Below are 24,897 nucleotides of genomic sequence, written 5' to 3' on the forward strand. Positions count from 1 at the left end.
ACGAGGACCATGGGAGTCGTTCCTGAGTCAAATGAATGAGAATCATGGGACTTGTTCTCAGGTAATGATTCGGTGATTCACTTCACATATCGAATGAACGAGAATCGTGTGACTTGTTCTCAGGTTATGATTCAGTGACTCAGTGCACAGATTAATTGAACGAGGACCATGGGAGTCATTCCTGAGTCAAATGAATGAGAATCATGTGACTTGGTATAAGGTAATAAATCAGTGATTAACCTCACAAATCAAATGAACGAGCATATTGTAAGTTGTAGGCAAGTCAAATCAAAGAGAATTGGGTGAGTTGCTCTCAGCTAATGATTCAGCGATTCAGTTCACAAATGAAGTGAATGACAATTACAGTGGTCCTTGGCAAATCAGATGAATGAGAATCATGTGACTTGTTCTCAGGTAATGATTCAGTGATTCAGTTTGTGAAACAAATGAATGAGCATCATGAGAGTCTTTTGCTCATCAAATGAATAAAAAAACACTCCTACCTTTCAACTCAGGTAAAAAAAACTCAAAGGAAGAAATTTGAAAATGGTTCGATGGTCAGGATGCATTTGGGGACTTATGTAAAAAAGGTTTTAAAAGTTGGGAGACTTATTTTTGTTGATCAGAGATGAATATCTCATTGTTGTTATTGAATATTTTTGTCACAGTTATATCAATGTATTATTAGAGAACACAAAGTACAGAACAGCACTTTACAACATCGGGCAGTTAAAAGTGTAGCCCAAGTAGACTTGTGGCGGCTCAGTGGCTTTCCCAGACAGCAGATTCCAACTCAAGTGATGTAAAAATTGTGTCGACTGATGTCTTATCGCTAGTTGCTGACTACGGAGGCATTACGGCTTAATCGTAGTTCATATTTATTAAAGAAACACTTGCTGCAGATTTACAATCAAAGTCTGCGTCCGACCATAACAGACAGCGAATCACTGAGGGGCTTTGTCAATATTTACAGTGTTAGTTAGGTAGTCATGACAGTAATGACTCTTGTGACCTGAAGGGGGCGTCTCAGACCACACAAACACAGTTCCAGCCTCAAAGCAGTGCCTTCACAGGTTTAACTCCGACACACAATTTCCTCTCTTTTTCCTTTGCCAACCTTGTGATGAGTCGTGTCTGGGGGGCATTTTATTACTTGTATGGCTTTTCATTTATCAGTGATTTTAATGGGTTTTAGTGCATTTCCCCAATGTCTTAGTGCATGTGTGTGTGATCGCCCATGTCAAGTTAATTACAGGAGGAGAGTGACAGCGTAATTAACTAGAGTTCACAATATAAGAGAGGTGGGTTGTTAGTGCTGATGGGGAGGCAACATTAGAATGAAACAACGATTGCTTATGAGAAGACCAGTTTGGCTTAGAGGTGTTCTAGGGTGAGAGGGCACATCGTGTCGGCCCTGTTGGTGTACCTAAGGGGGCAGGTGCGGAGGTTGTAGGGTGCGGCCATGTTCAGATCTTTCGATTTTAAGGAAAGAGAGCAGAGGAGCCTGGAGATCCTCCGCAGAAGGAAGTAGAGAGGAGGACCCGCGGCATAGCGGCACCCAGGTGGAGATGAAAGCACCAAGCTGAGGTGAACTGGCATTCCAGGAACTGCCGTTACCGACGGAGGTGGCAGTTCGGGTCTGTGGGCAGACTGGCATCCAATGAGCTTTGTGATGAGGAATCCTTTGTGATCCTTTGATTTGTTTGTTTTTAATAAAATGTCTGGTCAACTCGAAAAATATAATAAATATAATAAAAAATTTAATAAAACACACTTTGGTCCTTCTCGGTGCCGTAAAACTTCGATTATTTGTCTGGGGTCGAAACCGAGGCTGTGACGGATGAGAGAAAAGACGGATAACCAAACAGCTACTTTAATTAAAAATGATATACAGTAGATCAGTTTAGTTAATAGTCGTACTTGTTTCCAAAAAAAATAATACATTAACAAAATAATAATAAAATGAATTAATTTCTATCATAATGACCAGCGTAATAAGTAATAAGTAAATACAACTCAGAGGTACAGGAGCTTTCTATGTTTTACTTGAGTCTTTGTTCCATAATAATTGGTACCTTGTAGTTTTGATGTGCAAAATCTGCAATTTTTTGTCCATATTTCCATTATATTTTGCTCAAAACAAAACAAGATGAACTTCAGTGCAGGACACTTGCATGGGCCGTTTAACGTCAGAGCGTTTGGTTTTCCTGAATTGTAACAGAATCAATCGCAGTGCCATCGGTTTGAACTGAGCAGGATTTGATGAGATGCCTCAAGCTCTACTGATGATTTCCTCACCGGTGAAGAGATGGGCACCGGGACTAAACTGGTTTACAGCTTGAGAAAGGAAGACATGGCGAGGCTTCAGGCTGTATCCAATTACTTTGGAGATGCCGCGGGACTAGAAATCCAGCTTACAGCTTGGGACAGGAGATTCGTCAAACATCAAAAACTTTATTGCTTGGGAAAATGGACATACTCAATCAAACAAGATGAAAGAGTCCGAGCGAACTCATCCATCATACAGTATCGACAGCCAGCCAATCAGGTGTATCTAACAAGCACGTGTTGCGAAACCCCCACCTAGAATTTTATAATAAATATGCCTCGTCTTAAGAGCAACATCAGAAAATGGGGGAAGTGTCGCAATAACACGGCCATCTTCTGCTCCGTCTTATGTGGGTTACGGTGCACAGCTCCACAACGGTAAAAGTAAACTCTCCTTACCAGTCAGCGTATCTCCTGCCACTCACGTTCCTGTTTTTCTGTACACCACAGACACTCCTGCTTGTTGTCCCCTGACTCCCTACTCCGCACCTTCCTTTTTCTGCTGTCATTTCTGTCCGCCCCTCACTCAGTCCCAACGCTTACACCATTTTTTCTGCCCTTTCTGCTCCCACACAACTCATCACAAGCTCCTTGCACGTCACAATATATTAACAAAACATAACAGAAATGAAAAAAAAGAAAATTACAATTTGCATTAATACAGAATAACAATACCGTCAGTGGTTTCCATTTTCGACGTGTTTTTCAATTGTGTCCGCATCGCGCTTTATATCGTTCACTGTTGTTCTTCACACTCTGTAAATTAGAGCGATACTTTCGCCTTTTCGTACATGTTTAATAATTACAATTTTTGTGACAATTCCAACACTGCACGCATATGTTTATCGGCCGTTACAATGTATGGTGGATTAAAGATGCCAAAAGAGAAAATCTATGAAATGCTATTAAAACTAAACCTACGTAACTGACACGGTGATTTCACAATGCGGCCTGACACGTTGGTGCTGGGTAGTCGCTGCCGTGCGCAATGTTTTGTTTTTTTTTTGCCCTAACGGTTAATGGGCACTGATGGTTAATCAAGTGACAGATAATTGAGGTTTTATTGTACATGACTACAAGGTGACCCTCCCCAGTATAAAAAAAAAAACTTTGGACAAGACTGCGACGAGACGTGATCTTTTAAACAGAGACAGAGCGACACCTTCACGCCCCGCAAAACGGATAAGTCACGTCATACTTACAACCTTTGGCAGCAAGTCCCGTGATACACGTGCAGAGCAGGTTAGAGATAATGGAAATAGGGAAATTCGAAAGTCTCGACAACATGAGAATAAAGATCACATTAGCGCAAACAAACGGAAAAAAATTACTCGGTGAAATAACGGAACAGCGAAAAAGAGATCGAATAGTGTTTGAGGATGTCTGGGGGGGCAAGAGAGGCAAGGCAGTGAGACAAAAGGACAGCTGCTGTACAGGCTTTTTAACGATTGCAGCGTGGTACGAAATTCAGATTACGCGGCACGGCAGCAGCAGCAATTCAGCAGCTGATCGAGCAAAGAGGAGGTAAAACAACAACTGTTACTTGTTTCCCATTGTATCGCCGTTTAAGAGGGGTTTTGGAGGAGTGAATGTGTTTCCTTGGGATGCGTTCAACTCCCCTCTTCACAACGGCATGTAGCGCTTGGGCGGGGGTTGGCGAGTAAAGCGGGCAGGGGGCAAAGCCCCCTAGTTTTCATATATTACAGAAATGCTGCCTGAGTCCTCAAGACTGATTAATATTTTTCCCAAAATAGAAAAAGGTGGGAGGTGAGGAAAATTGGGCAGGTTTTGTTTAACAAAGTTTCTAACTTGAAGGTAGTGAAAGAAATGTGTTGCAGGAAAGTTAAAATTGGAGTATAATTGTTCGTAGGATGCAAAGACGTACATCTTCATCGTAACTAGGAAAGGGAATAGGAATTAAGCTTCTAGACTTCCGAAATTCGAAAAACTCGTACACAGAAGAGACCGCAATGAAAAATGAGCTTTCTCAACTCATTCTGTGGAAGACTTCCGAAATTCGAAAAACTCGTACACAGAAGAGACCGCAATGAAAAATGAGCTTTCTCAACTCGTTCTGTGGAAGAATCAATGTGTTCAGTTTCTACACACTCGGTCAACCGGAGTCGGAGTGGACAGACAGGTTATGCGAACTCGTCTTAAACTCGTTATAAAAACCTCTTCCGTGACACAACACTCAGGCAAGACAACAGATTGCAATATAAAAACTTACTTCTCAGGGTTAAAGCTGTCAAACTCTTCCAGAAAAATGGTGGAGCTGGGCATATTCGGGGTCAGATTTGGGCTGAAGAGGAACTTGAAGATGATGCCAGAGCTGGAGCCCAGAAAGAGGACCGTGTAGTTGCCATAAGGGCCGGCCTCCGTGTCCACGGCGATCTTGCGGAACTGGTACCTGGAGATCACACACACAGAGCCGTTATTACGTGGCGGGCCAGTCATGCATGTTAGCCAGCAGAGCGGGACGTACCGATGTAGTGCCGGGCAAGGCCGGCTGACTACCACCCAGGGATCTCAGACACGTTTCACACCCGTGCTGCATTATGTGACTTACCGGAGTACCGTTCGTACGACCGCAGGATAGTTCCCCAGCGAGGGGACTCCATCGTTCATCAAGGGGTGCTCCCTGACAAATTTGAGCACATCATCGGGAAGATTCTTGGAGCTGTAAGTGGTGTTTGGGATGATACAAGTTCCGGGTCTGAAAAGGAAGGTGGGAAGAGGTGACTGCATTTCATGACAAACTCCCAGCAAAAGTGACTAAGTGACAACACAAGTAAAATGATTACCTACGGCCGCCTATTACCTGGGCTTGGGGACATCGTTATCTGGGACAACGGTCCAATAGTTATCGGAGGATTTCTGCATCTTGAAGGTCCCGTCAAAAGTTGCACTCAGCGTCTGCAAGTCGAAAGCACACACCGCGGAGCCAGGAATGCTGGGGAGGACAAAAGACGAGACGGCCGGGTGGGATTAGTGGGCAGATGTGGACTTTATCAAAGCTGGCAACTGGCTGGTAAGAGGGGCTCTAGGTTTAGACTTGGCTTACCCGGTTTGAACAGCTGAACACAATCAGCCTATGGGGGGTTGGTTGTCATGAATGGGCCCCAAGCAAATCTCTAAGGGGTTGGCATGAATGGGCACCAAGCGTATCTCTAAGGGGTTGGCATGAATGGGCCCCAAACACATCTCTAAGGGGTTGGCATGAATGGGCCCCAAGCACATCTCTAAGGGGCTGGCATGAATGGGCACCAAGCACATCTCTCTAAGGGGTTGCAAGCGCATCTCTCGAAGGGGTTGGCATGAATGGGCCCCAAGCACATCTCTAAGGGGTTGGCATGAATGGGCCCCAAGCACATCTCTAAGGGGCTGGCATGAATGGGCACCAAGCACATCTCTAAGGGGTTGGCATGAATGGGCACCAAGCACATCTCTAATGCCACCAGTGTCTGGGGCTCTTATTAAACTAATGGGCACAACACCAGTACCACTGCCAGGCTGGACAATCATTTGAGCTGTGATTAACAGTGCAGCCCACCCCAAAGAGGGTGTGCCACAGTTTCAAGCAGGGAAATACAGGGATCAAAAACATTTGTGGCAGGACAACATGAATATGAATTGGTTTTGGTTCAGCGTATACATGTTGCTTGTGGTTTATGAATGCAGATGTAGTAATGGATGGATGTGGATGAATGGAAGGAGGTGGACCCCATTGCTGTATCCAGATGGGGGGCTGACACAGGCGATGGTCCCGGCCAGGAGACTGGTGCCCCAAAGTACAGTGCCCAGCATAAATGAGTAAACCTGGAAAGATACATTTTCAGAAGATCATCGCTCTCCCTTTAGAATGAACACTTTCTAGAGGGTCCAGTCTGTCATAATCTGGCTTATTGGTTGCATATGAGATTTGTCAGAAGAGAAAACACATTTAGAAATTTTTATTTTTAACAAAATTAATTTTGACCGTGGTGTAAAAATAGGTCCACCCCAATGGAGTTCTTGATAAAATGTTAACTGACAGGAATTCAACAACAGATGAGCCGAATCGATCATCACACAGGTGACCACCAAATAGCTGGAAATTGAGGAGGGGGCACGTATTCAACAATTGAAATCCCCTCCCAGTCAGCGCTGACATTAATGGCACCACATGGAAGACAAATTTCTCAAGAGATAAGGTCACGGCCTACAAAAACAAGAGGACAGCATTGCTAATAAAATGATGAGTTTGTGGGAAGCTCTCTGAGACGTCCAAGCCATCCATGGAAGCCAAGACGTCAAAGTGGGTGCTTTGTGGTGAGAAGAGTGGAGGAAAGTCACCATGCCGGTTCATCGCAGTTTGCTAAAGCAGGGGAGAGCCAAACTGGGGGCACTGTTTCCGGTGACACAATATGACATACACTGATGAGGAGTGACATGCAAAGGTGTCGCCCACCAAGGAAGCCTCTGCTCAAGTCCATGCACAAATGGAGCCCATTTAACATTTGCCAGGGCCCACGATAACAGAGGTGAAGACCTATTGGGAGTCTACACTTTGGAGTGGTGGCACAAAGTTAACAATGAACCACACATGGTACCCACAGTAAAGCACGGTGGTGGTGGTGTCCCTTTGTAGGTTAGCATGAGTGTTACAGGGAACAGGGACTTCAATGGTGGCGTCATGAATTCACAGATGGGTTGTGAAACACTGAAGGAGAAGATGCTACCATCTCTCCATACCCCCTGGCTCGCCGGGCACCCTTTTATCACCATAATGACCCAAAACATGTCCAAGGGCATTTCTAAAGGAGGAACTTAGGGGCCAAGCAAGTCACCTGATCTGTAGGGGGAGCTCAGAAAGGAAAAGTCATCATTCTCCATCCATCACCTTCCTCACAAATTTGTGGCCTGACAGTGGCGTACCCCACCAGGGACTGTCCCAATAGTCCATGCACTTTAACCTCCATCTCCTTCTCACCTGTTGGACGGGGTGGAAAAAACTCCCAGCACCATTTCCCTGCCATTGATGGTCACGATGTTGGTCATGCTCTGCAGAATATTGAAGTAGAAATTCGAGTCTCCAGGCACCGAACAGTTCAAGGTGGCTTTGAGATACGAGGTCCACTGGCCATCCAAGACCCTCGGTGAGCCACCCATGTCATTCTTGCAAACCCGTGCAACACGGGATATTAAGATCTGAAAAAAAAAAATGGAGGACATCACCAGCCTTGACAATGAACAGAAAATATGGCCAACAGTTTTCTATGCCACGCATGAAGTCCCTCAGAGTTCACAAGCAAGTGGGCTTCTCGAAAGTCAAGTTTCATCTTCAGGTATCTGTGGGCCTCTAAGGCGTTGAGCTTTTAGGGGAACACATGGAATTTATCTCAAAGTTAACCATGCTGGGTAGGAGAAGAGGGAATAACGAGCTGAACATCACGTGGAGGTATCTCAGTAGTGTTGTGCAAGTTCACACCTCACAAGAACTAAAGCTCAAATTTCAGTTCACAGATTAAAATGAATAAATTCACGTGCACAGTTCACCATTTCAATTTTGAACTCGTTCATGTTCAGTTCATTTTGTATTTTTTAAGGAGTGAGAATAAATGACCCATGAGTGTACTTTTTAAATTTTGCATGCCTTAAATTAGGCTATTACAGTGTTCTTGAATAAAATAAAATAATTATGAAGTCTTTTTTTTATTTTAATAGACTTTAGTTATACCCAGCAACAAACACGTATTACCGTATATGCTAATATTCTCCCGGTCAAAAAAGAAATTAAATAGATGCAAGTATACATATAAATTATTGCTCTATTTCCAACACAAATGGTGACTGTGGAACCAGCATGTAGGTGAAATAACCCAGGGGTGGGCAGAGTCGCTCCTGGAGGGCCGCAGTGTCTACCCAACTGCTTAATTAGAAACCAAACCTGGCCAGTCTGCAGGAAAAACCTGGGAGTTGGTGGCAGAATTGGCACTCCAGCCACCATAAAAAACCTCCATCTGAACTTGTGTGGTGCTGAGGTGTCACCCGTCGCATGGCTGCACTCGGGTCCTAATCTGGGATCCTGAGTTGATCTGTCATGTGGTGGGTGCGGCAATGCAAGTTGTGTCAGCTCGTCCTCCTAACTTCCTCCTCCTCCTTAGTCTGCAATGTCAGGTTCTTACATCGTAGATTTTTTCCTTTCCAAGGATATCATCCAAATGATTTCAAGCCCGTCACATTTTTCTACTAAGTGTTTCAATAAATCAAACAGTGCATGATGAACACACAGAGATGTACATGGAAACAAGCTAGATGGTGAACTGCTGACTGCTTTGACATTTACATCTTATTGCTAATAAGAAGCCTCAATTAAAACAGTGAATGCAGTTGTTTAAGATTGAAATAAGCAATTAAGGGTGGGGAACCTTAGCAAATGAGGCCACTAAAATGAAGCATCAAAATGTCACTTGAGCAATAAGTGTTTCATCAGCAATAATTGACCTCTCATTAAGAAGCTGGGTTGGAACAAAAACCTGCCACCACTGTGGCTCTACATGACAGACATTACCCATCCCTGAATTAACCGATTACGCATATGGCAAGTCCAACGGGGAAAAATATTGTAGCGGGGCTACATAATAGTATATTGTATGCTTGTGCTGAGTGCGTTTTGTTTTCATCGTCCAGTTTGCTGCCCGTTATGTGTGTGTCAGCGAATGTTGTCCCCGTAAGTGCAAAGGGGAAGGATGACGGAGAAAGACCGCCGCAGCCACAAAACGGAAATCACCTGTTTACGCGCCAGATACATCCGGGACATTTTACATTTAAAAAAGAGGAGCGAAGGCGAAACAGGAGGCGCGACAGAGAGAGAGAGAGAGAGAGAGAGAGAGAGAGAGAGAGAGAGAGAGAGAGAGAGAGAGAGAGAGAGAAAATGAATGAATGAATGAATATCTACCACTCATCACTGCTATATTATTGCTTTATTCCACTGCCTGCTTTTTCAACTATCGATCCTCCATCACGACAGCCAGAGCCGAGAAACTCTGGGGTTCGAATTCATTCCAATCATTGCCAGGACTTTTACGGTGAGGTTGTTTGGTTGTCGGGAGGAAGTCCAATATCACCACAACCAGGTTCAGTACCACCTGACTTTATAGTTTGGTACACATTTTTCACCACATTTTCGATTGCTGTGTTTATCTAATCCATGTTTGCATTTGTGTTGTGTGCTTTTGTTTATTGTTTAGGGGACATGGAGGGTTTAATGTAAATATTTGCATTATATATATATATATATATATATATATATATATATATATGTAGTAATTAGTCACTGGTGTTTTTGGGATAAGTGGTAGTTTGTGCACACATATATATTTATTATTGAATATTTGTCTTTTCATTTTCCAATATATCAGTGTTTAATTTGACATATCTGTTTACTGCTTCTGGTTATTTCGTCGTGTTGGGTAAAAATAAAGACAACTTGTAAGGTGTACGGCTTGTTATTCCTTGGATTACCTGACGTTTCTCGCTCTAATAAGTCTTGGTAGTGTAGTGGCCGGTCTGGGTAAGAGGTCGGCCGTTTATAATATCAAGTGGCCCCGCAAAGTCCAACGTTTTCCTAAAAGCGAAAGCGGAGCCTTACCGCGAGCTCGTGTCAGCGGGGTGCAGCTTAACACAAGCAGGCAGACACAGACGGTGCCGATTTGATCCGAATACAAATAAATGGCAAAAACGTTCATACGTAATAAATATTTGTAAAAGTCCACTATTTGTACATATCTGAATACTGTATTCGGATTCGGCTCCATCCCTACACTACACGTTTAATGAGGACCTAAACCCGATCCGCAATGTCACCTAAAACTGAACTTGCTCACGTTCAAGTTATTAAAACGTTACATTAGGTTCACCACTCTTAGAAACATGAGTCTGTTTAGTGAAGGCGCTCTTCTGAACTCGTTCACGCACAACACTGTATCTCAATATCCTGAATTGCCATATAAAATAAGCCATTTTAATGTTCAAAACTCGCAATGATGAACTGTCCATTAATTGACATATAAAATAAGGAAAAACTCAAAATGTGAACTGCGTGAGCCAACATCGATTAACCTGCCAGCAATAACGGCACCTGGCACCACCACGCATGGGTGATATCACCGACCAAGGAAGCCATCGCACACAAAAACGCCGGTTTTGCAGGTGTCGGGGCCCATGCTGGCAAAGGTGAAGACTGTTGGGACTCTGAGCTTTGGAGTGGCGACACAAAGCCAAGTCATTCTGAAACAGATGGCGTCCACACGGGGACGAGCTCAATGAACAAACGTGCATGGCGGTGGCACCCACGGTAAAGCCAAACGCCAAGTGGCATATCGTGGATTGTCCAGGCCCCTCTCGCGTCAATGCTTTTCTGGAGAATGTGACTTATTCAGTGAGGCTTTTCCACAGTTCTGAGGGTCCCGAGGTTTGGGTAACCCCCGTTATCTTCTTCGTTGTCCTTTTTTTTTTTTTTTAACCAGTACGTCTCAGATTTTGATTGAAATTGCTGTGCCGGATTATCTCACATGTCCAAGTCACCGGTGTGAATACAATTCTCTTGGGTCTAATAGTTTATTGGGGCTGGGGAGTGAAAAGTAAAATTGAAAGAATGTTATTTTAATTATAATTTTGCATGAATTTACACCTCATTAGTATTATTATTACTTTTTAAAAAGCCCAACATTTTTAAGCAACTTGGACTAAAGTCGATTCTGAGGCACTAAAGCCTGTGTAGTTTCATAGTAGATTTGCCCCCAGAGCCAAGTCTCGATTTCGTGGAATACCCACCCACCCCTAGTCTTCCATGCCTACAGGTGACCGATTACAAGTTGACGGGTACCTTTTCCAAATAGAGGTATTCCTGCGCAATCTCATGGAAGAAGAAGTAGACGTGTTCTCCCCATTCCAGAGAGTGGACAAAATGAGGATCTGAAAGAGACAAGAGGGGGAAAAACATGGAGTCACGGACTTGCATACAGTAGGAGGGAGAGAGGGGCTGACGATTCTTATCCTCTTCCTCAGTCTCACTCTCGGCACACACACACATTGGAACAATTGCGACGAGAACAGGCCATTCAGCTCACCAAAGCTCACCAGGCCTCTCCACTTATTTCTTTCAAAAATTGAGTTTTCAAAGTCCCTAAAGTCTTACTGACTACCACACTACTTGGTCGCTTATTCCAAGTGTCTGTGACTCTTTGTGTAAAGAAAAACTTCGTAATGTTTGTGTGAAATTTCCCCTTCACAAGTTTCCTGCTGTGCCCCCGTGTTCTTGATGAACTCAATTTAAAATAACCGTCTCGATCCACTGGACTAATTCTCTTCCTAATTTTAAACACTTCAGTCAGGTCTTCTCTTAATCTTCTTTTGTTTAAACTGTAAAGGCTCAGCTCTTTTAATCTTTCCTCCTAACTCATCCCCAGTAGCCCTGGACTCAGCCCTGTTGCTCTTCTCTGGACCTTCTCTTGTGCTGTTATGTCCTTTTTGTAGACTGAAGACCCAAACTACACACAGGACTCCAGATGAGGCCTCACCAGTGTGTTATAAAGGTTGAGCATAACCTCCTGTGACTTGTACTCCACACATCAAGGCGCTATATAACCTGACATTCTGTTAGACTTCTTAATGGCCTCTGAACACTGTCTGAGTCCACTATGATTCCTAAATCCTTCTAATAAGGTGTACTCTCGATTTTCTGACCGTCCATTGTGTATTCAGACCTCACATTTTTACTTCCTATGTGTAATTATCTATCTAATTCTTTACATTTGCTGACACATCTGCCACAAATCTGCCCAAGCCTGTATGCTATCCAAGTCCTTCTGTGATGATATAAGAGATTCCAAATTATCTGCTAATCCACTTATCTTGGTATCAACTGCAGACTTAACCAGCTTGTTTCTTATATTCCTATCTAAATCATTTCTATTTATAAAAAATAGCAGCAGCCCCAGCACTGACCCCTGCTGGTCACCACCCTTAACATCACCCAATTCTGATGAGGTTCCTCCCACCATCGCCATCTGCTTCCTGTGTCTGAGCCAATTCTGCACCCATCTAAAAACACCACCCTGAACTCGCACATCTTTTAGTTTGATGCCCACCCTCTCATGTGGCACCTTAACACACACGCAAGTCCAGTCACCACTCTACCAGTCCCATTATTATAATGCTGACTGCCACACGGACACCACACCACACTACTTGGTAAAGACAATCCATCTTCCTGGCCCACCTTGCAGCCATCTGGATTCATACTTGTTTGTACGCAGGTTTGGGGTGCCCTCCTTCAGACTCCTGTAGATGACGGGGTCAATCCCACGGACGTCTATCGCTGTTGCAGTGTAGAGACTTCCATCTACAAGCATCAAATTACAGATAAGAAAGAGCATTAGATTATAACCTGAACCCTGTGTTATATTATCCGTGTGGCTGCTGCCCACCATGAGGCTACTTCTATTGAACGTTTTCTTGTAACGCGATTTCTAAAATGACCCTCAGAGTGGCTTCTGTTCTTACGCTTCACTTACCCAACAAGGGCGGACCCCACATGATCCACACACTAAGTGAGGGGCAATCCAGCTATCCATCTACACTGCCTGGCCAAAAAAAAAAATGAAGTCGCACATTTGAACATTTCATTGGAGCACCTTCAGCTTTCGTGACGCCATCATTTCGACGCACTTAATGCAACTTCTCACAACCGGAGATTCAAACCTCTCTGTGAAGCAGCTTTTCTCAACCGGGGCTCGTTACGCGAGACATCGCTAGGGGTTCCGTGAGAAATGGTAATGAATAGCAGTGGCAAATTAAATACAGTTAAGTAGTGGAAGAAAATATATAACCCTTCTCTAAAAGGAATACATTCGTGTTCGTGTATTAAGCACCACTAGGGTGCGCGGCGCTGCTGTCCGTGCTTCACTTCTAGTGTCGCTTAGGAGTCAACGGGTGCTGGTTAGTGCAAGCTGGTGCCAGCATAGGGCTGCCAGATTAGGAAATTAGAAATACGGGACACTCTTAACATCTCTCTCTATATTACTATATATATATATAAATATATATTATGGGATATTGATTTGGTCAGTTAAGTAGCAGAGGGGGTTGTTAATCAGTTTCAGCTGCTGTGGTGTTAATGAAATTAACAATAGATGCACTAGAGGGGCAACAATGAGATGACCCCCAAAACAGGAATGGTTTAACAGGTGGAGGCCACTGACATTTTTCCCTCCTCATCTTTTCTGACTGTTTCTTCACTAGTTTTGCATTTGGCTACAGTCAGTGTCACTACTGGTAGCATGAGGCGATACCTGGACCCTACAGAGGTTGCACAGGTAGTCCAACTTCTCCAGGATGGCACATCAATACGTGTCATTGCCAGAAGGTTTGCTGTGTCTCCCTGCACAGTCTCAAGGGCATGGAGGAGATTCTAGGAGACAAGCAGTTACTCTAGGAGAGCTGGAGAGGGCCATAGAAGGTCCATAACCCATCAGCAGGACCAGTATCTGCTCCTTTGGGCAAGGAGGAACAGGATGAGCACTGCCAGAGCCCTACAAAATGACCTCCAGCAGGCCACTGGTGTGAATGTCTCTGACCAAACAATCAGAAACAGACTTGAGGGTGACCCAAGGGCCCCATGTGCTCTAATGGGCCCTGATCTCACTGCCCAGCAGCATGCAGCTCGATTGGCATTCGCCATAGAATACCAGAATTGGCAGATGCACCACTGGTGCCCTGTGCTTTTACAGATGAGAGCAGGTTCACCCTGAGCACGTGACAGAAGTGAAAGGGTCTGGAGAAGCCATGGAGAACATTATGCTGCCTGTAACATCATTCAGCATGAGCAGTTTGGTGGTGGGTTAATGATTGTCTGGGGAGGCATATCCATGGAGGGTCACACAGACCGCTACAGGCTTGACAAAGGCACCTTGGCTGCCATTAGGTATCAGGATGAAATCCTTGGACCCATTGTCAGACCCTATGCTGGTACAGTGGCTCCTGGTGCACGACAATTCCTGGCCTCATGTGGTGAGAGTATGCAGGCAGTTCCTGGAGGATGAAGGAATTGATACCATTGACTGGCCACCACACTTTCCTGACCTAAATCCAATAGAACACCTCTGGGACATTATGTTTTGGTCCATCCAATGCCACCAGGTTGCACCTCAGACTGTCCAGGAGCTCAGTGATGTCCTGGTCCAGATCTGGGAGGAGATCCCCCACAACACCATCTGTCGTCTCATTAGAAGCATGCACCAATGTTGTCAGGCATGTATACAAGAACACAGGGGCTATACAAAGTGCTGCGTACAATTTGGAGTTGCTGCAATTACATTTTGGCAAAATGGACTAGCCTGCCACCTAATTTTTCACTCTGATTTTTGGGCGTCTTTGAATTCAGGGCTCTGTAGGTTGATCATTTTCATTTCCATCAAACGATGTGGCATCCTTTCGCTCCTAACACATTACCCAGTCTATATCAGTATAGATATCCAGGAGGATTTCTTTTTCCCATTGAGATCTGATGTGTTTTCAAAGTGTTCCTTTAATTTTTTTGAGCAGTTTATATACACACAGATATATATATATACACACACACACACATATATATATATATATATATATATATATATATATATATATATATATATATATATATATATATATATATATAAATATAAATTTATACATGCCCCATAAACACCCAGACCAATATATTATATAAAAGTAGAGACATAAGTTAAAAACATAATGCAAGGATTTTAATGGGTTATGAGGAAAGCAAAAGTAAAATCATTTGAAAATAATTTAATATAAGGTAAAAAAAAATTCTGTAAAAGCGAAATCATTTGGAAATATTTATTTAATAGAGACAACGGAGAAATATTATTATTATTATTTAATACATGCAGTTAGAAGAAAAGTGGGCCGTGCCAGGTAGCAAGAACACACTTTGTTGACCCTGCATGTTGCAATGCTGATCCAGAACTGCAGAGCAGCGCGGCTGGAGAGCCAAACGGTCAGAGTGTCGCCGTCCTCAGCCAACCAGAGCAACTGAACAAGCTGCAAACAGGCAGCAAGCACTCGTTTCCTCGTTACATTTGGGTTATTTTCATCAAGAGAATCGGAGAAAAGAAAGTATAATAACTTATAAAGTTACAACTAAGTACCGTAAGAAGGTAGTAAAAATATATTTTTATTACGAAATTTGAAAATCAACTAAATACGGGACATATGGGTGTCCCTGAAAGGTCAGGGGACACAATTATCAAATATGGGACAGGTCCCGTACATAAAGGACGTCTGGCAACCCAAGAAACGTGAGAAGTCCAGTCGTCTCTCATCAATCCTGTGTGTTTTTAGCGTGCAGGTTTGTATTCACTCATTAATATGAAAAGTTTGTATGTTTTCCCTCTCTCTCCGTTTTCCAATATATTTCTTTTGTTTGCTTTTATTTAGGCCATGTTTTTAAATTTCTCGAGCAACAGTTTGAGGATTCGATCTTTGAAATGGGTGTTTTTAAATAGTTGGAGCTAATCAGCATGCGTTTTAAAAGTGCTCGAGCAGGCGTTGGCACGCGATTTTCCATACACCCAATCGGGAGGTGCTGCTGCTGCTAGACACATACCAAACTTAAAATGGTAAATTCATTACTCTTTGAACATAACCCCAAAAGTGTATTATCTGATCGTGGTTTTTTGCAATTTTTTCGATATTGTTCTAGCTATTCTATAGCATCAGTAGTCATTTTTATGTTAATGTATGAAACGGGGACATGCGGTCAGGGGAGGCAGAGCCTCACCTGTCATTATGAATATTAAAAAAAAACAAAACAACAAATAATGATAACACAACATAAATGTGTCAGCTGGTCTGTGCTATATATTTGATTTCTGTTTGCCTTCAATAATTTTATTTTTATAGTCGCAATACCTAAATTGGCGCATTTCCTAGGGAGAAATGTGAGGTGTGGCAGCAACGATCCTCCCCTCACCTCCGACTGCGCTCTGCCTCACACACGGGGTTGATACCTGCGATTGGCCCGTGCCTGTTGTTGTCTCTCTGCATGTCACCAATATAATGTTTGCAGACACTTTTATTATTGACTTTCCACAATCTGGCTAATATCTTTAATGAATGTGCGTGCCATATTTAGTTTTGCTGATTGGACATAAAACTGCAGTGATTTGAATTATTATCCACAACTGGTGCCCTGCCCAGGGTTTGTTCCTGCCTTGCGCCCTGTGTAAGCTGGGATTGGCTCCAGCAGACCCCATGACCCTGTGTTAGGATACAGGGAGTTGGATAATAGATGGATAGTTACTCAGCAGGTTTGGCTGTAATTCCCTACCTGACCACAGGTGTCGCCATTTCCCAGTTTCTCTGTCCTGGGTCGGAGTTGTCATCACTGTTCCCCCCTGGCAAACTGTCTTTTAAAGATCCCACCTTTGCATGGAACGTTTCTCGCATTTTGGGCCCCCTTTCTGTGCATACGCAAAGTTTCTAAATCTGAACCCAGGCCTCCACCAACCCTGAACTGAAATTAAGTTCATTTCAAAATGGGATGGAGGGGCAGATGGATGAAGATCTGATATCCTTCAACGTGACAAACAAGAGGAAAAAAACTCCAAGAAGGGGAGGACACTGGGTGGGCGTGGGACGAGTGATCTTGGGCTGCTCCCCGTTTTGTACCCTAAACTGTCAATTAAAAACTGGCAGAGGAAAAAATATGGAGGGATATGCAGCATTTGATTATTATACATGTAAGCATTTAACAGCAGGCTCTGAGGGCCAAAATAACAAATGCAAAAATAAATAAATTCCAGGGAGATGTGTGAAGAGCTGGCATTTCGAGTAAATTGCCTTCCTTCAATAGGAAAGGACACAAAAGGTCCCTGAAATTATCTTCTAATTACGTGCCACACAAGATTGTCACGGCTGCAGTGGCAGAGTGGTTTACCGTCGGCTGCCTATAATAACCCTTTTCTTGAAGAACAAAGGGGTGTAGAAGAAAATCAAGAGAGACAAGGATCAATCACTAATGAAATGTTAGGCCACTCTCAGGACGGACAAAAATGGCTCGACAACAAACTTAAGTATTGTGTGGATTGAGAATTAGCAGGCTTTTGTTAACACGCCACACTCTGGGATCTACCAGGCCTGCCTGACAACAATCCGAGCCACAAAGGAAAGGAAAGAGAAGGAAATAAAAGGCCGACCTGTACCTGCTGTGACTGCGGCACAAAAAAACAAAAAAAATGTAAATACTCAAAGTGGTGGGAGGTTTCCAAAATATAACCACAAAGCAGGCCGGAAACCGAAATAGCCTGCCCCGATAAGGAACATTCTGGAATTTGTACTGGTCGGGCTGGGCCAAGTGAGCTTTGCCTTCAAATTTTCAGAAATAAATTAACAAAATCCCAGAATATAATGAAAAACACCTCACAAGGGAAGGGATTACCATAAACCACTGGCATGTAGAGAGATGGGCGAGAAAGGAATCCTAATAAAAAAAGGGAGGATTTACATCCAGAAAAGGCTCAGTAGGCAGCTTCTTCGACCTCATGGCCTGATTTTTGTCACTTGTAGGACCCTTCTACTAAGTGTGTTGCGGCTGCACTAATCAGTCCAGTCAATTCAAATGGTCACAGAATGGGAATGCTTCTGAGCCAAATGGCAAGTAGTCGGTGTGTGATTTGAGTTTTTACTTTTCATAAATTTGCAAAAATCCCCACAATCCTTGGTTTTTGCTTGGGTCGTTCTGGGATACTGTGTGCTGTCTGAGGAGAGCACAAGGCTGCAATCAAACACCATGTGAAAAAGTGAAGGGGTCCGAATCCTTCCTGAAGGGACTACACTCATCCGCTTACAAATATGAAGACAAGCAGTTTGAGATGAGCCACGGTGGCCATCGTCTCAATTGCTAATGCGGAAATGGGAGTCCGTCTGCCACAGAAAGGCCACCTTCCCTGATTTAGTTATGTTAGCTAACTGGTTGCATTTTTGCTCTCTCTGTAGACCAGGAAGACCCCAAACAATTTGGAAAGCTGTGGGCTTCTCCAGTCTGTAGTGACATAAGCAGACAGATGTACACTAGAAACAGGCACATATATGCTATACTCTAGTCTGACATGTGTGTCTGTGGATCACCTTATCAGCACAGCTCAGGTGTGCGATACCACCCAGGGGCGAGAGGGGGCGCTGTCACCAACAGTCTTGTCTCTTCCCCACACTCTTAAGGTGCCAGAGTGGTTCCTGTGATCGATGCCATAGGGGAATCATTTTAGGTTCCCAAATCCACCTGAAGGTTCCAGAAAGAACCTTTTACTTATTTAGATCAGTAACCGGCACCACAAGTAAAGAGTCACGAGTAGATGGTAAAAACCAATAGCTCATGATATTAAATGGACTCACTGTATACAATAACACAGGCTAAGTCCAGTTAGTCAATGTCCAACCCACAATGTCAAACCCAGGGCAGGGCGCCAGCCCACTGCAGGGCATACACACACCCACACACACTAGGGACACTTTAGGATTGCCAATGCAACTAACCTGCATGTCTTTGGACTGTGGGTGGAAACCGGAGCAACCGGAGGAAACCCGCGCAGACACAGGGAGAACATGCCAACTCCACCCAGGGAGGACCCGAGAAGCGAACCCCAGTCTCGTTACCACTGCGCCACAGTGTCGCCGCACAGGCTAAGTCCAGGTTTTCTTAATCTGTTATTGTCCTGCAAGGTTAGCCTGCCAAACATTTTTTTTTCTATAGCTGCATATTAGGAGGTTTTTCAAAGCCCAAAGAAAAAACAACTTCATATGCAAAGAGCCAGTCCCAGAATGAAGTGGTGCTTTGTGAAGCAATGGGCTCTACAAACGAGCCACACATCTCAGTAAGAACCATAAAATGCCAGAGTGCGCGCGGCTCCGGCAAGGCCCCGCCCTCATCGCTCTGCGACGCCCCGCCCCCTTCCAGAAGGACGCGGCTCAATTTTGACCCGAGCCTCCTGCAGGACGGAGCTCCTCAAACACAGATAGACCGTTAGCAGAGAGCCATCAGAGGATGCGATTCCTGTGCTTTATTTTCTGAGCTTGCGCAATCGACCGAGCCATTTTTATTTTGTTGGTTTGTTATTAAACGGGGTGGTCGGGTTGGCACCTCGTCTTTTCTTTGGACTTTGTATGTACCCGACACAATTAAAATCCTCCACTTACCAACCCAAAGTGCGGTAACATCTGCCTTTCCATCTGGATGTGCAGAACATTAAAAAAATAAACCATCAGGTTAAAAAACTACTACTGTATATGTAGACAGCAAGCTCCCAGGTCGCCTGACATCACCTGCAAGTATGGCAACGCTGTTGTACTGGACGTCCTGTGGGCATCTTGCGGTTCCACTGATTGGGTCTCCGATCCGCTCCAGAGAGTCTGCCTGAAAGCACATAAACACGCGTTAAAATGGAGCACTTGGCCGTCTGCTTCACAACTCAGGCGCAGATGTTGACTACCAGAGGCAAACGGTGCCCGGCTGGTGAACCGATAAACAGAAAATAGAGGAAGAAAAATAAAAATTAAAGAAATAAATCGCCCTCACTAGCTCACCTGCTACAAGAGAAACAGAAAAGGGTACTAAAACCACTAGGGGGCAGCAGAGGACAAAAAAGTGTCACTGGGAAAGGGCGGTTGTCAAGTTGAGAAGAATGAAAGGAAAACAAGCCGAGAAGAAGAACTGAGAATGAAATAGGGGGGTCTCTGACGAGCCTGGTCTCCAACTCCCACTGATGGCTGCAACTCACCCCAAGTTTTATACAAGTTGAGCTGAACGCATTCGTCCCGCAGGCGAACAGAGTTCCATTGTCAAAGGACAGCAGGACCTTCACAAAGTTCCGACACTCTTCCTAGGGCAGGAAAAGAAAAAGAAAAATCATGAGACCGCGTCCTGGGGGTCCAACGGTGTAGGCAATAAGGTACCCTAGAAGTACCCCCAATTCTACAGGCCTGAGGGGTATGTCTGAGGCCAACGTAAAGCTACTTGGTACATGCAGTGGATTTAGAAAGCACTCGGACCCCTTCACTTTCTGTATACTTTACTGGGTTGGAGATTCATTTGAAAATGGATACATTTGCCATTTTTGTCTACCAATCTAAACTCAATAACCTGCAATGAGAAGGTACATTATGATACAATACAATTCATTTTTATATAGCCTAAAATCACACAAGAAGTGCTGCAATGGGCTTTAACAGGTCCTGCCTTTTAACAGCCCCCCAGCCTTGACTCTCTAAGAAGATGAGGAAAAAGTGAACACAAGTTTTCAGAAAGGTCTGCAAATTTATTAAAAAATCCAAACTTGAAATCTCTCCTTCCTAGGCGTATTCAGAGCCTCCACATTGTGCTCAGGTGCTTTCATTCTCCTTGAGATGTTTCTAGAACTCGATTAGACTCCGCCTGTGGTCAGCTGAAGTGACTTAGAAAGGCACACGTGTAGAGAAGGTCCCAACAATTCACACGGCACGCCAGGACAGAAAACCAAGAGGTCCAAAGAGAAGTGACCATTTGTAACGCGCCGAGTGTTCTCATTAGCTTCAAGGATGGTGAAACAGAACACGTTTGGCATCACCAGGACTTCCTAGAGTTGTCCACCTGGCCAAACGGAGTACCCGGGCAGGAAGAGCTTAGTGAAGGGAGGTGGCAACTCTAACAGAACTTCTGAAGAGATGGAAGAACCCGTGGGAAGGACAATCAATCAGATGGGGGCCACACTTGAATGGAAAGCATATGGCAGGCTTGGAGAGCACGGAGTCTGATGAATCCAAGGATTATGTGTGGCAAAGATTGGGCACAGCTCATACAATACAATTTATTTTTGTTTGGTCCAAAATCACACAATAAGTGCCGTAATGGGCTTTAACAGGTCCTGTCTCTTGACAGCTCCCAAGCCCTGGCTCTCTAAGAAGACAAGGAAAAACTCCCAAAGAAACCTTGGGAAAGGCAGTTCAAAGAGAGACCCCCTTTCCGGGTAGGTTGGGCATGCAGTGGGTGTTGAAAAAGGAGGGGGGGGGCCAAATACAATACAATACAGTGGAACCTTGGGTCACGAACGTCTCGGAACACGTAAATACTGGGTCACGACCAAAGAGTTCACCAAACTTTTGCATCTGTTCACGACCACACACTCGGGTGACGAACACGGCAGTTTCCCTTCCGGTTCGTATGCGCCGATGATTTCCGCACGTGTTCAGTCTCTCCCCGCGCATTGTTCTCGGTCAGACGTGCGTGCATTCGCTGTGAACTCTGTGCTCTATTTTGTGTGCTTTTGCATTCATTTTGCAATTAACCATGGCCTCTAAGCAAGTGAAGAGTGGTAGTGTTGGTGAGAAGAAAGGTTCAAAGAAAAATGAAATCGAATTGAAGAAAGAAATTATTGAAAAGTATGAGCGTGGTGTTCGTGTTACTGCAAGGCGATGTTATGCAAGAAAGCCAGGAAGATTCGTGGCGATTTGCTGCAAAACTAACCTTCTATGAGTGGCTAGTTCTTCCTCCTCACTTCCTTCACGCCAGAACTCGACTCATGCAAGGTTACTTTTCTTGGTTGTTTATGGTTAGTTTTTGTGTAAATTAAGGATTTTTCAAATTTTCATTCCCCGTGTTTAAAACTCATTAAAAAAAAGTGTTTACAGCGAGCAGTTCGTAAGGCTGTAGCGCGAACTCCTGCAATGTTAGTTTTGTCTGTTCAAGGTTTTCTTAGCGTTATTCAATGTTTTTACATTTAGTTTTCTATTACACTGTGCATTCTATGGAATAATTAACTGTTTTTGTGCTTAAAAATCTTTAAAAAAATAAATATTTACATACAGCTCGTACGATCCGGAACGGATTAATTGTATTTACATACAATCCAATGGGGGAAATTAGTTCGGGTCACGACCAGAGTTTTGGAATGAATTACAATCGTGACCCGAGGTTCAACTGTACACAGAAGAGAGCAGAAGTAATCCTCAATACAATAGAATAGTGAAATAGAAGTAATATTACAAGTACAGAGCATCATCCCTACGGTTGGCATGGTGGTGGCAACGTCATGCAATGGGGGTACAGGGACAGGGGACTGCTCAGATATTACAAGTAGAGAGCATCATCCCTACGGTTGGCATGGTGGTGGCAACATCATGTAATGGGGGTACAGGGACAGGGGACTGGTCAGATATTACAAGTACAGACCATCATCCCTACGGTTGGCATGGTGGTGGCAACATCATGTAATGGGGGTACAGGGACAGGGGACTGCTCAGATATTACAAGTACAGAGCATCATCCCTACGGTTGGCATGGTGGTGGCAACATCATGCAATGGGGGTACAGGGGGGGGCTGGTCAGATATTACAAGTACAGAGCATCATCCCTATGGTTAGCATGGTGGTGGCAACATTAAACAATGGTGGGGACTGCAGGGGCAGGGAGACTGGTCAGAACAGAGAGAAGGACAAATGCAGCCAAATGCAGAGAGGTCTTTGAAGACAACCTGCTGCAGAGTGCAGACCACCTCAGACCGGGGCGACGGTTCACTTTTGAGCACCACAATCACCTGAAGCGTACAGCCCAGTCAGCGCTGCAGTGAGGGTCCTCGAATGGTCCAAACTTAAAGCCCATATACCATCTGTGGAGTGTCCTGACTGCAGACGCTCCCCATCCAATCTCATGGAGAAGAATGAGATGGCACTGCCCAAATCCTGGAGTGCAAAGCTCGTAGAGACGTCTCCTTAAAGGACTCAAAGCTGGAATTGCTGGAAAAGGGGATTCTATAAAGTACCGAATGAAGGGTCCAAATACTTTTATGAATGAGAGTTCAGTTTTTGATTTTGAATAAATTTGCAGACCTTTCTGAAACCATGTCATCGTCGTCATGGGTTACTGAGTGTACACTGATGGGAATTTATCCATTTAAAATGTAAAGTGTGTAGGAACCGAAGGGGTCCGAATTCTTTCCAATTCCACTGTATAAAGGGGTTTCTGCTGTAGGGCATCAACGTCTTGGCAGTGGTTCAAGGGCAGCTTACAGGGTAACAGGGTATCTTGTGCATATGCCAAATACAAGCGGGCTGTGCCAGCACTTCAAGGGCACCAAGCAGCAGTGTGAGTGGATGTGAAGCAGCATTGGCTTCTTTCAGTTGCTTCAGGTCGCCAAGCAGGTTGTGCCAATGCTTCCAGAACAGTAATAAGTTGAGAGGTGTGCCAGGAGGTTGTGCCAGGGAGCCTGGCAGGTGTTTGTGCGTAAGCAGAGCGTGATGCCAGTGACTCACTCAGCTCAAAAGGCTGCACACACTGGCGTTTCTGAAGGGAGGGCACAGAGTGTGGCAGGGTGCCTGCACAAGCACTTCTCACGCCACCCACATCACCACCTAGAGAGGGTTACTCACCAGAGGCCGGAGCCGACGGTAATAGAATTAGGAAGTGTAATTTTCTACCGAATTAGCAGGACTTGCACATTCTGATCGGCCAACCAGAAATAATTAATTGCAAATCCAATTACCTCGATGGCTAATAAATCACTTCTGACAAAATCATTTCGTTAAAATCCAACTACAACATGCCGTGACAAAGCAGCCATGCGAGGAGGCTGCAGGTGGGGCACAGTGGGGGCACCGCATGGCCCATGCCAGGCTTCTGCACACGGATGGGTAGCTGCCAGACTCACCTTCCTCTTCCCCCTCTGCAAGCACTTCTTGATGTTCTCTTCGGTGGGCTCCCAGGTGATCTTCTGCAGGAAGACAGACAGACAGACAGTGAGACCAGTGGACATAACACTGGATGCAAACCACACAAAGTAAGCACTTCACTCTGCAGTGCCCGGCAACTTAAGAAAAAGGGCTCGCTGAAATGTAAAATGGCATATGTGCATCAGGCAAGGGGCAATACAGGGAAGCAGGATGGCAAAACTGGACCAAAACACGAGTGACACTGGATTACATTTTTTATTTTTGATCTATGATGGGGCAGGGTGGCACAGACTCCCATGTTAGAAAAGATTCAGTGCAGACTGGCAAAATCCCATTAGGTCAGAGGTATTGGAGTGTGGCATATTAAAGAGGGTTTTATGGGGTGGCATATCAGGGCAGGGGCAGCACAGCCTGACATTGTTAGTTTAGGACAGGGCAGTGAAGTATGGCATAAGACCTCAGAGCCAGCACAGACTGGCAAATTAAGGCAGGGGCAATATAGATTGGCATATTAATAAAGAAACAATAGAGATAGACAAGGGAACAATATGGACTGGTATAGTAAGATAGGCACAATAAGGGAAGGACAGTACAGATTAGAGGCAGCAGAGACTGGCACAAGAGGCCATGGGCAAGAGCAGACAGACATACTCGGGCACATTAAGGAAGGAGCAGTATAGAGTGGTATGTTAAAAAATGGGCACTACAGACTGATATATGAAGGAAGGAACAGAATTATCATATTAAGGTATAGGCAGCACAGAGTGGCACACAAAAGCACAGGGCAACACAGATTGGTATATTCAGGCAGAGGAAGTGCTCTGC

General features: G+C 44.5%; 1 protein-coding gene across 3 annotated transcripts in view; it reads right to left on the reverse strand.

Annotated features, from left to right (window-relative positions):
- The window catches only part of sema6bb (sema domain, transmembrane domain (TM), and cytoplasmic domain, (semaphorin) 6Bb), a 200,791-nt gene that overhangs the window by 18,542 nt on the left and 157,352 nt on the right, over positions 1 to 24,897 (reverse strand). For all 3 annotated transcript variants that reach the window (XM_039766984.1, XM_039766986.1, XM_039766983.1), the window contains exons 5-13: positions 24,051 to 24,113; positions 20,151 to 20,252; positions 19,696 to 19,786; positions 12,593 to 12,715; positions 11,198 to 11,286; positions 7,301 to 7,518; positions 5,150 to 5,281; positions 4,898 to 5,044; positions 4,559 to 4,738 (exon numbers count right to left, since the gene is read on the reverse strand). In XM_039766984.1, the coding sequence (XP_039622918.1) occupies positions 4,559 to 4,738; positions 4,898 to 5,044; positions 5,150 to 5,281; positions 7,301 to 7,518; positions 11,198 to 11,286; positions 12,593 to 12,715; positions 19,696 to 19,786; positions 20,151 to 20,252; positions 24,051 to 24,113 (1,145 nt within the window). The remainder of the gene's footprint in view (positions 1 to 4,558; positions 4,739 to 4,897; positions 5,045 to 5,149; positions 5,282 to 7,300; positions 7,519 to 11,197; positions 11,287 to 12,592; positions 12,716 to 19,695; positions 19,787 to 20,150; positions 20,253 to 24,050; positions 24,114 to 24,897) is intronic.

The sequence above is a fragment of the Polypterus senegalus genome, chromosome 10 (assembly GCF_016835505.1).
Source record: "Polypterus senegalus isolate Bchr_013 chromosome 10, ASM1683550v1, whole genome shotgun sequence".
Taxonomy (NCBI): domain Eukaryota; kingdom Metazoa; phylum Chordata; class Cladistia; order Polypteriformes; family Polypteridae; genus Polypterus; species Polypterus senegalus.